This window comes from Hermetia illucens, chromosome 1 (genome assembly GCF_905115235.1).
Source record: "Hermetia illucens chromosome 1, iHerIll2.2.curated.20191125, whole genome shotgun sequence".
NCBI classification, from domain to species: Eukaryota; Metazoa; Arthropoda; class Insecta; order Diptera; family Stratiomyidae; genus Hermetia; species Hermetia illucens.
The window spans coordinates 42,229,882-42,243,137 of NC_051849.1; the positions used below are offsets into that span (position 1 = coordinate 42,229,882).

The window sequence follows — 13,256 nt, forward strand, 5'->3', positions numbered from 1 at the left end:
GCTGGGGCCAAGTATCTTTGTGGCCGTATCAATGACAACGTTCTTCAGGTCGTTGTGAAGATCATTTGTTAATGCTTCATCTCCAGGATCTCTGTTGATTGTGGTTATTGCAGCATCCATTTCCTTCTTATAGGTGTTGCGGATGGCTGTGTTGTGGATGGCTTCAGTATTCACTCTCACCTGATTGTTAAAGGAGATTGTAGGTGGTGTCGTAATTCGAGCTCGGAGCTCCATGCCAACGAGATAGTGGTCCGAGTCTATATCCCGCTCCATTGCCTCGTAGAAGGTATCCTTCTCCGACTGCAGTCTCCTCGTAGGGGCGTGGACGTTTATAAGGCTTATATTTCCAAATTTGCCTTGCAAAAGCGGAATGCATAGCCTTTCGCTTATATTTTCAAAGCCGTTAACAACAGGTTTCATTTTTTGGCTGACTAAGAAACCTACTCCGAACACATGGTTTACTGGATGGCCGCTATAATATATGGCGTAGCGGCTCTTCTCCAGGAAGTCGGACCCTATCCATCGCATCTCTTATAACGCTGTTACATCAGCCCTATATTGGGACAGGGTATCGGCTAGCTGCTCAGCAGCATTTGGTCTGTACAGGGAGCGCACGTTCCATGAGAAAATGCGCAAATCGTTAATCCGTTATCGTTGCCGGGTTCGTCGTTGTAAGATCCATCCTGCCCGAGGCTCCTTTCGTGGCTTCGTAACATCGGTTTTCCGTGTAGGGTTGTCAGCCCTACCCAACCACCAACCTGGAGGACCAGTTGGTACATTTTGTCCGGTTTTTAGGTGCGGGAGACTCGCCTCATCCTTTTCCGTCTGCAGTTTTACATAAAGAAAGAAGTCCCAAGGATCACCACATGGAGGTGGAGATAGGGTTTGGTAGTAGAGTTGTTGGTGTTGGTTCAGCAGACGTTTCCCAGGTTTTATGCTCCATTGTGGGTACCAATCCACGTTTCGCCCTGGGACCTATATTACCCGTGTGCATACAGGTATATATATAGTTAAAAAAGCCCACGGACCCTCTTCCCGCCCAATCGGACCGAGGGGCGACCAACCTAAGGATGGGCTGAAGGCAACATCCAAAGGCCCGCATCACAGCGATGATGCGTTTTAACGCAAAGTGTGTGCGACCATGCGAAAATGTATTACTACATCCCGATTGTCGCAAACACTTCAGCCAATGACGCGGAGGTTCTACACTACAGAGACATGGATCTTATATCGAAGACAGTGCGGATCAAGACTGAAACCCATTAGGTCAGATTGTTACCGGACAGGACTCTTCGGACTATAGCACAGGTTGCAAGGATGACCGCTTTTTGCATCTCTATGTATAGTCCAGCCCTAAGATCGAGCGTTTTCAGCGCTTTATGTAAGTTCTGCGGGACTAATCCCGTCGCTGAAATTATTACTGGGACTACTTGGATCTTTTGTAGTCTCCAAGTCTGCTTCATATCATCTGCCAAGGGGCCGTAGTTCCGGATTTTTTCGTGCTGTTTTTCAACAGTGTTCCGGTCCAACGGTACGGCTACATCGATTATAAAGCACGCTCGTTCTTCCTTCAGAAGCAGAACTAGATCGGGTCTGTTATGATTAACACTGTGGTCGGTGGCGATAGTGTGGTCCCACAGTAATTTGACCCGATCATTTTCCAAGATTCTCTGCGGAGTATACTTATAGTAAGGATGGTAGGTTGCCACTAAGTTATACTTCAACGCAAGGTTTTGATGGAGAATCTTGCAGACGGAGTTATGACGATTGGTGTACTCGGTACCGCTCAACATCCTGCACGCAGATGTTATGTGCTGGATGGTCTCCTCTTCACAGTTGCATAACCTACAACTGGAGTTGGTGATTGAGGAGTCGTGAAGAATGTACCGTTTATAATTTTTTGTTGGGAGCGAAGCATCCTGAATTGAAGTTAGGAATGCTTCGGTCTCATAGAAAAGTACACCGTTTGTCAACCATTTGTTGGAGGCTTCGATGTCAATGCCTGACAACAACAAATTTTTGATATGACCTCCATGAATAGGTTTCTCTTTCCACATGTCGATCTTCTGTTGGACTGAAGTAACATTCGACATGGGATCCCATTCTCTGCTTCTCAAGTTCAAAGGAGATAATTTATTATCTGCCATGACGGTAGCCTGATGTATTTGGCTAGAGGATTGTTTCTCATAGAAAAACTCACGAAGAGAATGCACTTGATTGTAGTGCAACGTTTTTAAATCAAGTACCTCCCTTCCTCCCTGATGACGTGGGATAGTGATCCTCAATTTTTCGGCAACTCTATTATGCATGTTGTTGTTTGCAAGAACTACCCTTACCCGTTTATTGACAGCTTCTATTATAAATCAGTATTACTCCACAGTATCACACCGAAAGTGTATAGAAGGACGGGAATGGCGAAGGTGTTGATTGCCATGATTTTATTTTTCCCGTACAGCTCAGTTTTAAGGACAAGATCCAGACGCCGTTCAAATTCCCCCAGCAACTTAGATTTAATTATTGCCACAGCAGGTATTGTTGCTTGCAATATGCCGAGGTATTTGTAGACGTCGTCCGAATTCATACCTTCAATTCGGATATTATTTTGGCTGTATCCTTCGTTGTCGGTGTGTTTTCCCCGAACAATTGTTTTTATGCGACATTTTTCCAAACCCAACTGCATGCCGATATCCCTACTGAACTGAATGATGATGTCCAGCAAGGAACGAATTGGTTCTCGTCTTTGGCATACAATTTGATGTCGTCAATGTACTTAATGTACATTTCGACAATATGCCATGCTTGACTTGGAACCCGTATTTGCTTTCATGCAGAAGATGGGATAGCGGATTCAAAGCCAAACAAAACCACAGTGGGCTTAGAGAGTCGCCTTGGAAAATGCCACGCCTGATTGGTATCTCTCCTGATATTTGCGAAGATACCGATAGCTTCGTGCTCCAATTCTTCATTACTGTTCTCAGTAGAAGAACGACATTCGGGTTGATTTTATACAAGCGTAACACTTGTAGTAACCACGAATGTGATATGGAGTCAAAGGCTGATTTATAATCGATGTAGGCTGTCGAGATGTTTCGTTTTTGGTGGACAGCCTGCTTTACAGCTACCGTATCGATTATAAGCTGTTCTTTGCAGCCTCGGGAGCCTTTTGCGCATCCCTTTTGCTCCTCAGCTATCAATTTATGAGCATCAAGATGTTTTGAGATGTTCGCGCACAGAACTGAAGTGAAGACCTTGTTGATGATAGGAAGACAAGTAATTGGTCGACATTTTGAAGGGCAAGAGACACCCTGTTCCTTGGGGATGAGGAAAGTTATCCCCTTAGTGAAAAATGGTGGAACTAAATCAGGATCGGCAATCATCTGATTAAATTGATTTGCCAATATCCTGTGAGTGCTCTTGAACCGCTTCAGCCAGAAGTTGTGAATTTTGTCAACTCCTGGCGCCTTCCAGTTACCTGCCTTGTCAAGGGCTGCTTCAACGTCGACTTCAGTTACGTCAGGCATGGTCATTTCGGGGACGACCTCGCATGAACGCATAAGGTGTGGGAGCCACGCTGTTTCTAAATTGCAACGGCTGGATTCGCTCCAAACACTTCTCCAGAAGTCTTCTGCCTGATCCAGATCGAGGTTACTTTCCCTATCTGAGCTGGTAAGATTTTTGTAGAATCCCCGTTGGTTCTGGAAGAACAAGGTGTTGTCTGTCCTTCGCTGAAAGCTTTTCTGATACCTATGGATGCGATTGGAGCATACCGCAAGTTTCTGCTTCAGCACCTCGAGGATTTCTTCGATTGGCATATCATTGGACAGATGGTAGTTTCCAATGATGTTCGCAACGCATCTGTGCACTCTTGGTGATGGATTTCCAAGGAGTGCTTGCGTCACACGACCAATCTCCTTTCTCAACTTTTCGACTCTTTTGTTGAGTCGAAGCACCCAGAACGGTAAAGTCTTTTTGCGCATACCTCTGTTATTCGCTCTAAGATGTTGATTATGGAGACGAATAACCGAGGCAGCTGCAACGTAGATCAGGCTGTGAACCTCTGTAGCAGTAATCACGCTAGCCAAACGATCAGCCAAAATTCTGTCAACGGCAGCAATGATGTTAGTAGTTGCCGAAGTAAACTTCAGTTTTGGGATCTTTGGCCTAGCGTCTGGGAGAATCTCAGCATACTCTGTGAATGCGACCTGGAATGCGGTCAAAGCCTCATTATAAATTGAGTCGACATCCCCAGTTACTAAACTTCTCCTGACTACTGGATTCATGGAGTGCCTTACAGGTGGAGTACTTGTGTTACTCCTTTGACTAGTCCGGTAATTTGATGACTCCAGCCCGAGCTCAAGTGAAACCTCTTGGAAGATTTGTTGCCTAGTTGGTAAGGCAACTCGGTTGTTATTCAGAATCACCCGGTACTGGTTGACGACGTTCTGTTCCGGAACATGACTTAGCTCCGGAAATCGGGTTATGAACGCGTCATGTAGTCGATGTCTGTACCCTGATGGATTCCGTTCCAAATCCGTGACACGGTAATAGGCGCGGACGAAAAATTCGTTGAGTTGGTTCGTCCAAATCATACGACGCCTAGGTCTCCCGTCCCTGGTGGTTGACGGCATAACCGCCAAAACATCCAAGGGCGAAGAGCCGCTCTGATGTTGGTGAACGACCCTTAACCGTGTTGGGTACTGTCTTCGTGTCCCTGGGGTCCCATTTAAAGAATTTAAACAAAAGTCCCCAATTTTATTCCCACGAGTAATGGGGAACCAGTCAGCCCTGCAACAGAGCCCCAATGTTGCAATGCCCCATGGTTACCTCCAAAGGTAGGGAAGGTATTTGGAGGGGAGCCGCTGAAATACAGTGTAACGTCACTGCAATTCATCCGATAAGCGCGTCGATCCCTTCACCCCGGATTACGGATTTGTTAAGGAGATTTACTCCCCCTGAACGGGAAGAATCGGTAAGGGAGGACGAACACAAAGGGAAACGTTCTGCTTGTCCGCGGCTACTTATTTACAAGATTAACTTGCGATATTCGTAGCTGACCCGGTGGGCCATGTCATTATCCGCAACCCATGACACGCGCCTGGTCGCATGCAGCTCTGCGTTTGCAACTCAGGTGAGGATAAACCTGGGGCGTATATATAAGATCCATGTCTCTGTAGTGTCATTGGCAGAAGTGTTTGCGACAATCGGGATGTAGCAATACATTTTCGCATGGTCGCACACACTTTGCGTTAAAACGCATCATCGCTGTGATGCGGGCCTTTGGATGTTGCCTTCAGCCCATCCTTAGGTTGGTCACCCCTCGGTCCGGTTGGGCGGAAAGAGGGTCCGTGCGCTTTTTGAATTTTATATACGTGCTAATGTAGTTTGCGGGTAGTGTCTAACTCAGATAGATATGTTTGTACATTGAACCAGCGATATTCAATATACGTACTATACATATATGTACATATTATCAGAAATATGTATATACGTGCATGTATATCTACAGTATTCGGTAATAGACAATTTGTTTTGGCTGAGGATAATATCTATGCCTGTAACATGTACGTATATCTTGTAGTTTGGAAAAATATAAAGGAATCCATATACGATTGGAAGGGTGAGAGGAATACAAAACCTTTTAATCTGAAGCGCGAGCTCCCGGTATTCCGACTTGTTATAAGTAGAAATCAATAAAAACAAAACCTGGTTTTCTCATATAAATTGAAATTAAGTCGAATCCTTTGAGAATCTACTGTATTTAACCCCTTCCAATAACTTCTAGAAATTTAGTGGATATAGAGTGCGGGATTTCAGAAAATGTACAAAAAGCAATTTTTCTCTACCATTTTGATTCTTTGAAATATTGTTGCAAACATGATTTCTTTTTTGGAACATTAAAAACAAAATTTTAGGGTAAGTCATAATTTTTTTCCAAACTACGTACTCTATATTGATTAAATTTTCAAAATTTAGTGCAAGATATTAAATACAGTAGATTTTCAAAGAAACGGACTTCAATTTTCAATTTATATAAGAAAACCAGGCTTTGTTTTCCTTGATTTTTGTATCCAAAATTCAGGTCATTACATATATAGTTCCGTTACTATTTATCCGACTGACTTCTATGATACCTCATTTTAAGGGCCTTTTCAAAACAACAATCATTAAATAATCATCCATTGAACTGAAGTCTTTTTCTCTAACCCTCTTGCAGGAAGTGTCAGCCCTCGCACGTGTTTAGGGTTCCTCCTGTTATATTTGAAGCGGCAGGAGGCAAACAATTAGGTTGGGGTGGACCGCCACAGGGCCCGTGAAGAAGAAGGGAAGACGGGGCTACTCGGCGCGTAGTTGAATGGTCACGATTGATTCGGGGCTAATTCTTCCCCGTCAATCACCCTTCGCGTTATTATATTTTTTTTTTTTGATTTTGTACCCTCTCCTGATAGGCCGCCAGGCAGTTTATCTCCCTTGGGAAAGAAATTTGCAATATCACCAACCCACCTCGAGGCTTCTGGTCACTACTAGAGTAGCTTACCTCAGATGGATTTACATGTTTGACTATTGAGTCAAAGCACGTGAGAAAAACTCTGTGTCCTGACAGGAAAAGAATATCATTGAATCAGGAACCCCGCCTTTATCTCGTCGAACTGCTAACATTCGGGTTAGCTATACCCCGTGCCATCCGATTCAAAATATTATCTCGTACAGTCGGCGTTCACGACTGGCAAACTGGTCAGGGGAGTTTGGCTGCCTGATAGATGGAGCACATACACGCTTGACACTAACCTGTTTTTTATTCTGTTCCCACCGATCTCACTACCAACATAAAACTTTTTTCCAGTGGGTGAGATTATTCTAACCCAACTACTGAAAATTTATTATTCACTATAGATAAAATCCGATATTCGATATCTGGAGTAACTCGGACGTAAAGAATTTATATAAGAATTTGAACATATGAAGGAAAGGCATTTATTATAGAAATAACGAGAATTAGAAAAGAAATTCCATTTAAATTTAATATTTTTTCCAGGCATTGAACACCGGATAAACAATATGCATTTCTACTTCAACGAAACCAAAGGATTCTATTGCTTACGCTATGACAGTGGTGATCGTTGCTTACGTGAGACAAAAGGACGAAAGCACCCTCATATTGATCCTTTGGTCGTCTCAAAGCTAAGGAAATTTTTCGCCGAACATAATCAGAAATTTTATGAACTCGTGGGTCAAGATCTCGGATGGCCTGAAGAGTAAGATAAAAATGTATGCAAATGTATGGACTGCTAAAGAACAATGATGCAAGGATGGTATAGCAATTTTTGCAATAGCAAACTTCATTCTCAACTTCAGAGCCAGTGAGTTTTTCCATGGTTCATTGTGGCAAATGGATCAATCCAGGAAAATATTCAATAGGCTTAGATAAGGAATAAAATGTGAATTGCATTTATTGGCAATTTTAAAAAAAAAGGCACAAATAGATTGTAGCTAGAGTAAATTATTTTAATAGTTTTTTTTCAATATTATTGCTCATATTTGATGGGAAGATATTAAGTTGCAAAGGTAAATTTTCATTCTCCAACGCGCTACTGATATGCTAGTTTCAATGTTACATTCATCTAAAAAAATGATAAAATAATATCATCATTTTGATAGTTTTTGTAGTAATTTTTTAGTTTTTATTGCTGATAACATTTCAATAAATATTCTACAAGGGTTCGCAATATGCAATTTCCATATACATATGCTCGTAAATTATCATTAATTTAGCTATTCCTTAAGAAATAGTAATCTTATTTTCTGACATTTAGTATTCTAATAATTTATATTAAGTTATAAGAAATGCTATCACAAATGTGAAGGTTCAAATAAAACCCCCATGCACTCAAAAACAAAAGCAATAAAGTTATTATAGCCATAGTTTTACGAAAAACCAATTTAATTAAAAAAATGTTGAAGTGTTGAAATTCATAATAATAAAACATATCAAATGCCATAAATTAAACAAAATGATAATTATTTATTATGAGCACAAAAAAGCGATCAGTATCGAGTTGGCACATAATGTGATTTTTTTATTAGATTTAACATTTAAAGTAAAATTAAATTTATTCTAAATGAATACAATTTCAAAAATATAGAATGATCAAGCGAACATTTGTCGTATGTGTGATAAAAAATACTGAATACATATCAATGAAATTGTCGGAAAGTGATAAGCAAATAAATGTGAAAGATGTACGAAAACAAATCCAAAATTGCAACCAAATACATATCAAAAAATGAATCTTACATTTGAAATTTAAATAGTGCGTAAATAATATTAATAATATAGTATATGCAAATAGGAACAAATTAAATCTTAAGCGTGTACCTCGATGCTTGTAACAAAACATATCAATATAAAATCAAGCCCAAGTATTTTGAGGTGTATGAACTGGAACATATCATATTGAAACTAGAAAACTAGTTTTAAGTACAATATTTCACGAATACATATCATTGTTAAAATATCTATATATACAAATTCAGAGATAACTATTCTAATTTTGATGTTAGGTATATTAAAGAGTAATAAGTAATTCGAAGCTTGAGTAGTTAGGTGTATTTGACTCTATTGAAAGGTAGAAACCAATATTAGGAAAAATAAGGCCAATTACAATAAAACCTAGCATATGTCAACTGTTACAGACAAGGCAATTTAAACTTTTATGTTGAAATAAATTATAAAATGAATTTATAGAATCATTTTCGTGGCTGTTATTGTTTAAATATTAGCTAAAAATTATCAAAAAACAAATTACCCAATTCTTTTATGATGAAGTTGGAGAAAATATGTAGCATGATGTTCGTTGTATTAATTCTATCTGCGCAAGGCGTTCCCTTTCATTTTTATTCCACCATTTTACCAGCAGTATGTAATATTATCTCGTTGCATATTTTTTTACTTTTATCGTAACTTCACCCCTGTAGCTTGAATAGGTGTACCCTATCACAACTCCCGCCGCGTAATGTTATGATTTCTGTTATTCTAATTGTGAAGTTGCGATTTTACAAAATACTCTAACTAAACGTACTGAATAATCAAAAATAAGAATACATATCAATACTTCGAACTGAATACATATCCAAGTCATATACAACTACTGCATATTTTTTTGAACCATTCTTATTCAGATAAACATTTAAAAATTTAGAAATAAAGAATTTAATGCGAAGGTTAATGCATACTCATAAATATAAATAAATACTTCATATTAAACTATTTTCAATTTACATGTGCACTCCTTCCAATTAATATGCACTTTCAAAACCATTCTTTATATCATTTGAAATTAATCATAGCGAAAACGAAAACTAAGAAGAAATGAATATATATAAATAATGTAAATAGAAAATGCGCGAAAAATATGTTAAAACTGGTTTAAAAAAGAACACCAACTTTAAAAATGTCATTCATATTGAATAAACATAATGAAACGACGAAACGTGAGTAAACAATGCATTTTGTAAAATAAATTTTACATAAAGTTGTGTTTGATAGATTCTATATGATAAATGTAAAAGATATTCCTAGCGACGCTATATTTGCGAAAATCATTTGTTCAATTCAGATGTTGTCTGCATGCAATTATGACTGCCTAAACTACAATACACAAAAAAGATATGTCCAAATACAGCCTTCTCCAAAACAACCGATTAGTTCATTTTATACTAAAAAAACACTTTTTCTCACCAACATAGACAATTCAAATAGTTCTCTTGCTTACTGCAACGTATCGTATTACGATGGTTGTCCGATCGTTTTAGTTAAATGTACTTTTATTTTTTAAAGTGTCTGCAAGACTTTTCCTCCAAAAACTGTTTTGATAAATTTAACTGATTTTTATTTTCGATGCGCTGAATCCAAAAATAAACTCCGTTTTGTCATAGCACGTCACGTTTTTTTCACAAATTCTTTTTTTCAATGGTATCGCTCGAAGGAGATATAAGTAGTTCATATAAACATATGTGAACCCATGTTTATTATTTTAAAGATTTATTTTTGAATTAAAATAAGCTTGTCAACTTATTCAAAATCGTCTGTGTTCATCATCATCAATGACGCCTGCCTTAATAAGGAACTCCAGACATACCGGTTTTGCGCCGAGTTTCATCAATTCGATATCTGAAGCACGTGTGCCACGTCTTCTTTTTCTGCCATAGATATTGCCCTTTTAGGCTTTCCTGGCTGGATCATCCTCATCCATACGCATTAAGTGACCCACCCGCCGCATTTCGTCCACAATCAGCCGGTTATGGTATCGCTCATAGACTTCGGTTATCAGTTATAACTTTCGAATCTAAATAGGGAAAATTACCAACCGTCTCAAAGTTGTAGTCTCCCATCTTTATTTTTCTTATTTGACCAGCGCTATTTGAACTTTTTACCTCTTTGGTGTTTGATGCTGACGTAGTTACCATATCAAACTTCTTGTTAGCACTGATGAAGGGAACAAGTGGTTCCCGAAATATCGGGTTTTGCAAGAATAAATATTCACACCAACGAAAAAGAAACAACAAGTTATTATTATTTCAAGTATCAGATTTGTTTAATGATCCTACATTCCAGGATCCAAGAGAGTAGTCATTTATTTGTTTGCGCGGTCGTTTTCATGGTATGAATCCTCTCCAAGGCTGTTCATCCTCTTTCTGCACATGATGTTAAATTTTTTGGTAGATGACTGGCTGTAGGCCCATTGCTTCAAACCCCCAACCTAGAGGACTAGGTCAATTAAATTAGACCCCCTTGACGAAGAAGTGTGCTCAGGCAGGATGCAGTGTGGCGAAGTTATCGCAACTAAGCTGGGCGTCTCTACTTTTTTTCGCATCAATCTTAGAAGACGCCAACTGTGTTACGCACTTACCATTTGCATAACATAATTGCCACTAGCAAAGAAGCACCCAATACAGCCTCCACCTCTACCCAACAAATTGGTTAGAGATAAATTGAGGAGTTGATGAAAAGTGCAGACTGATGTTTCGAATTTGTCCCACTCCATTAACGGTAATGATGTAATGATGGAAATAATTTCTCTGGAGCAATCTAGCAAAACTTACAATAAGAGTTTTTGAAAAGTCACCATCATCAACCGCGCAGGCTGCCTTAATAAAGAACTCCCGACATCCCAGTTTTATGCAGAGTCCCTGAGAGCTGTCTCATGTCCTGATCTACGCCAACGCTGCATCTAAGGCAGGGTCTGCCACGTTTTCTTTTTCTACTATAGATATCGCCCTTGCCGACTTTCTTTTCCTTCTTGCCCATACGGATTAAGTGATCCACCCACCGCAACCTATTGAGCGGGATTTTATCCACTACCAATATTTTGTACAGCAGCGAGTGATTGATATTGCCGTATGCTTTGTTTGAAGTTAAAGTAAATGTCATGAACATCAACGTTATATTCCCACCACTTCTCCAATATTTACTTCACCAAAAATATCTAATCAATGGTTGACTTTCCACATTAAAATCCCCCCTCATATTCGCTCACAATATTTATTGAGAAGATTTCAAGCCGATTTCGATTATTTTTGACAAAACTTTGCAACATATATACAACAACGATATACCTCTGTAGTTCGCAAAGCAGAGTGTGCCATTTTTTTATCAAATCTTGGCATCCATCTTTCGGCATAGTTAGATAACTATAGTTTCATCAGAACAAATAATGTTTATCAGTTCATGAAGCTTGGATGCCATCCTCAAACTTCTTGTCTTTTAGTTTAGTTTAGTGGAGGGACCCGCAGCTCCAAGCACACAGACCTTTACTAGCCCCAATGCACTATCCCCGGTGATCACCTATTCATCGGCTTTCGCGATCTGAAGTCTGAAAAGGCCGGGAAGCTACATACGAAGCGCAGGGCCGTATCTCCTTTAGGGACAACAAAAATGCCGCTCTAGCTGCCCGAATTCCTTCACAAACACTTTTTCCTGCCGGTTGAAGTACAAATTTCTCTATTCGACTCTCTTAATTCCTTGACACTTCTCCCTTCAGAGTAGACTTGACAGTAAATGGTCAGAATGTTGGCGAACCAGTCTGTCAGCTTCCTCATTACCAGCGATGTTTGGGTGCTCTGCACCCATATCAGGAATGTTTTGTTCAGTCAGCCAAGTTTCAGCAGATGATGATGATGACAACTCCACTCCAACTGGCTTGATATGTCGTTGCTGTTTAGTGCTGATAATGCTGCCCGACTGTCGAAACAGATTCGAATGATACGACCCCTCCACTTCTGACGCAATTATTCTTCTGATGCCAATAAAATGGCATATATCTCCGCTATGTCTTTTCGAAGACGAATCTAGAAACCATACAGCCACAAAGCAATCCCTAGGATTTTTGGTATTGTTCCTGGATATGGTGTTTCCACGTTAACTTGGAGTCAAGATGTACTCCTAAACTTCTTGCCTTTAGTAGCTCCACAAGTATCCGATTTTTTAACTGCTCCGCGTCCGTGTTTCTTCCAAACAAAATATAGTTTTGAGCCGGAATCCGACTGTGATTATTTTGGTAAGTTCGTCGTTGTAACCGGTTATTAAATTATGCCTTTTAAAGTTATCCTTGAATCTGAAGATGCGTCTGGGTCCTTTTACTCGGATGTTCGCGTCCGATGGTTTTCTGTGCAGCCGTCTTGATTGCGTCTTTAAACGAACATAAATGCAATTAGCTTCCTAGTGTCGCTTCAGCGTATGCAGTATTTTCATTTGGAATGCAACTAAATTTTTCGATGTCGCTTCTGCATTTTGGAGCTTTTCAACTGTCGCAATTTGCCCGACAGTATGAACGTAGATCGGACATCCTTCTTCAGTGGATCTCAGATCAGATTTGAAATACAATGAAGAAGGGAGGATCTAGTTCCCGCAATATAGGTATATCCGGAGAATAAATACACCTAAACTAAAAACAATTAAAAAAAAAACCTAGATCAAACAGTAAACTTAATGTTTTTAAATACTGCAAAACATCGGCATATGTATTTTATTTTGACGAGACGTAGATGGTGGTCTCATCATTGATTTCTAAATTTCCTAGCCCATTTTGGACAATCATCGTTTTCATGGAATATGTTGATATCTTCAATATTTTACAAAAAGTTGCTGATAATTCAGTGTCAGTGAATTTATTACTGATCCATACAAGCGAAACATGCACCTGCATACATATATACATGCATACATACATACATCATCCACATACAGTATATACAACGAA

General features: G+C 39.4%; 1 protein-coding gene across 1 annotated transcript in view; it reads left to right on the forward strand.

Moving 5' to 3' along the window:
• The window catches only part of LOC119661526 (heparan sulfate glucosamine 3-O-sulfotransferase 1), a 29,602-nt gene extending 19,907 nt beyond the window's left edge, over nucleotides 1-9,695 (forward strand). The window contains exon 7 of the mRNA XM_038070902.1: nucleotides 7,034-9,695. Within this exon, the coding sequence (XP_037926830.1) occupies nucleotides 7,034-7,257 (224 nt within the window). The 3' untranslated portion in view covers nucleotides 7,258-9,695. The remainder of the gene's footprint in view (nucleotides 1-7,033) is intronic.
• Nucleotides 9,696-13,256: the final 3,561 nt, after the last annotated feature.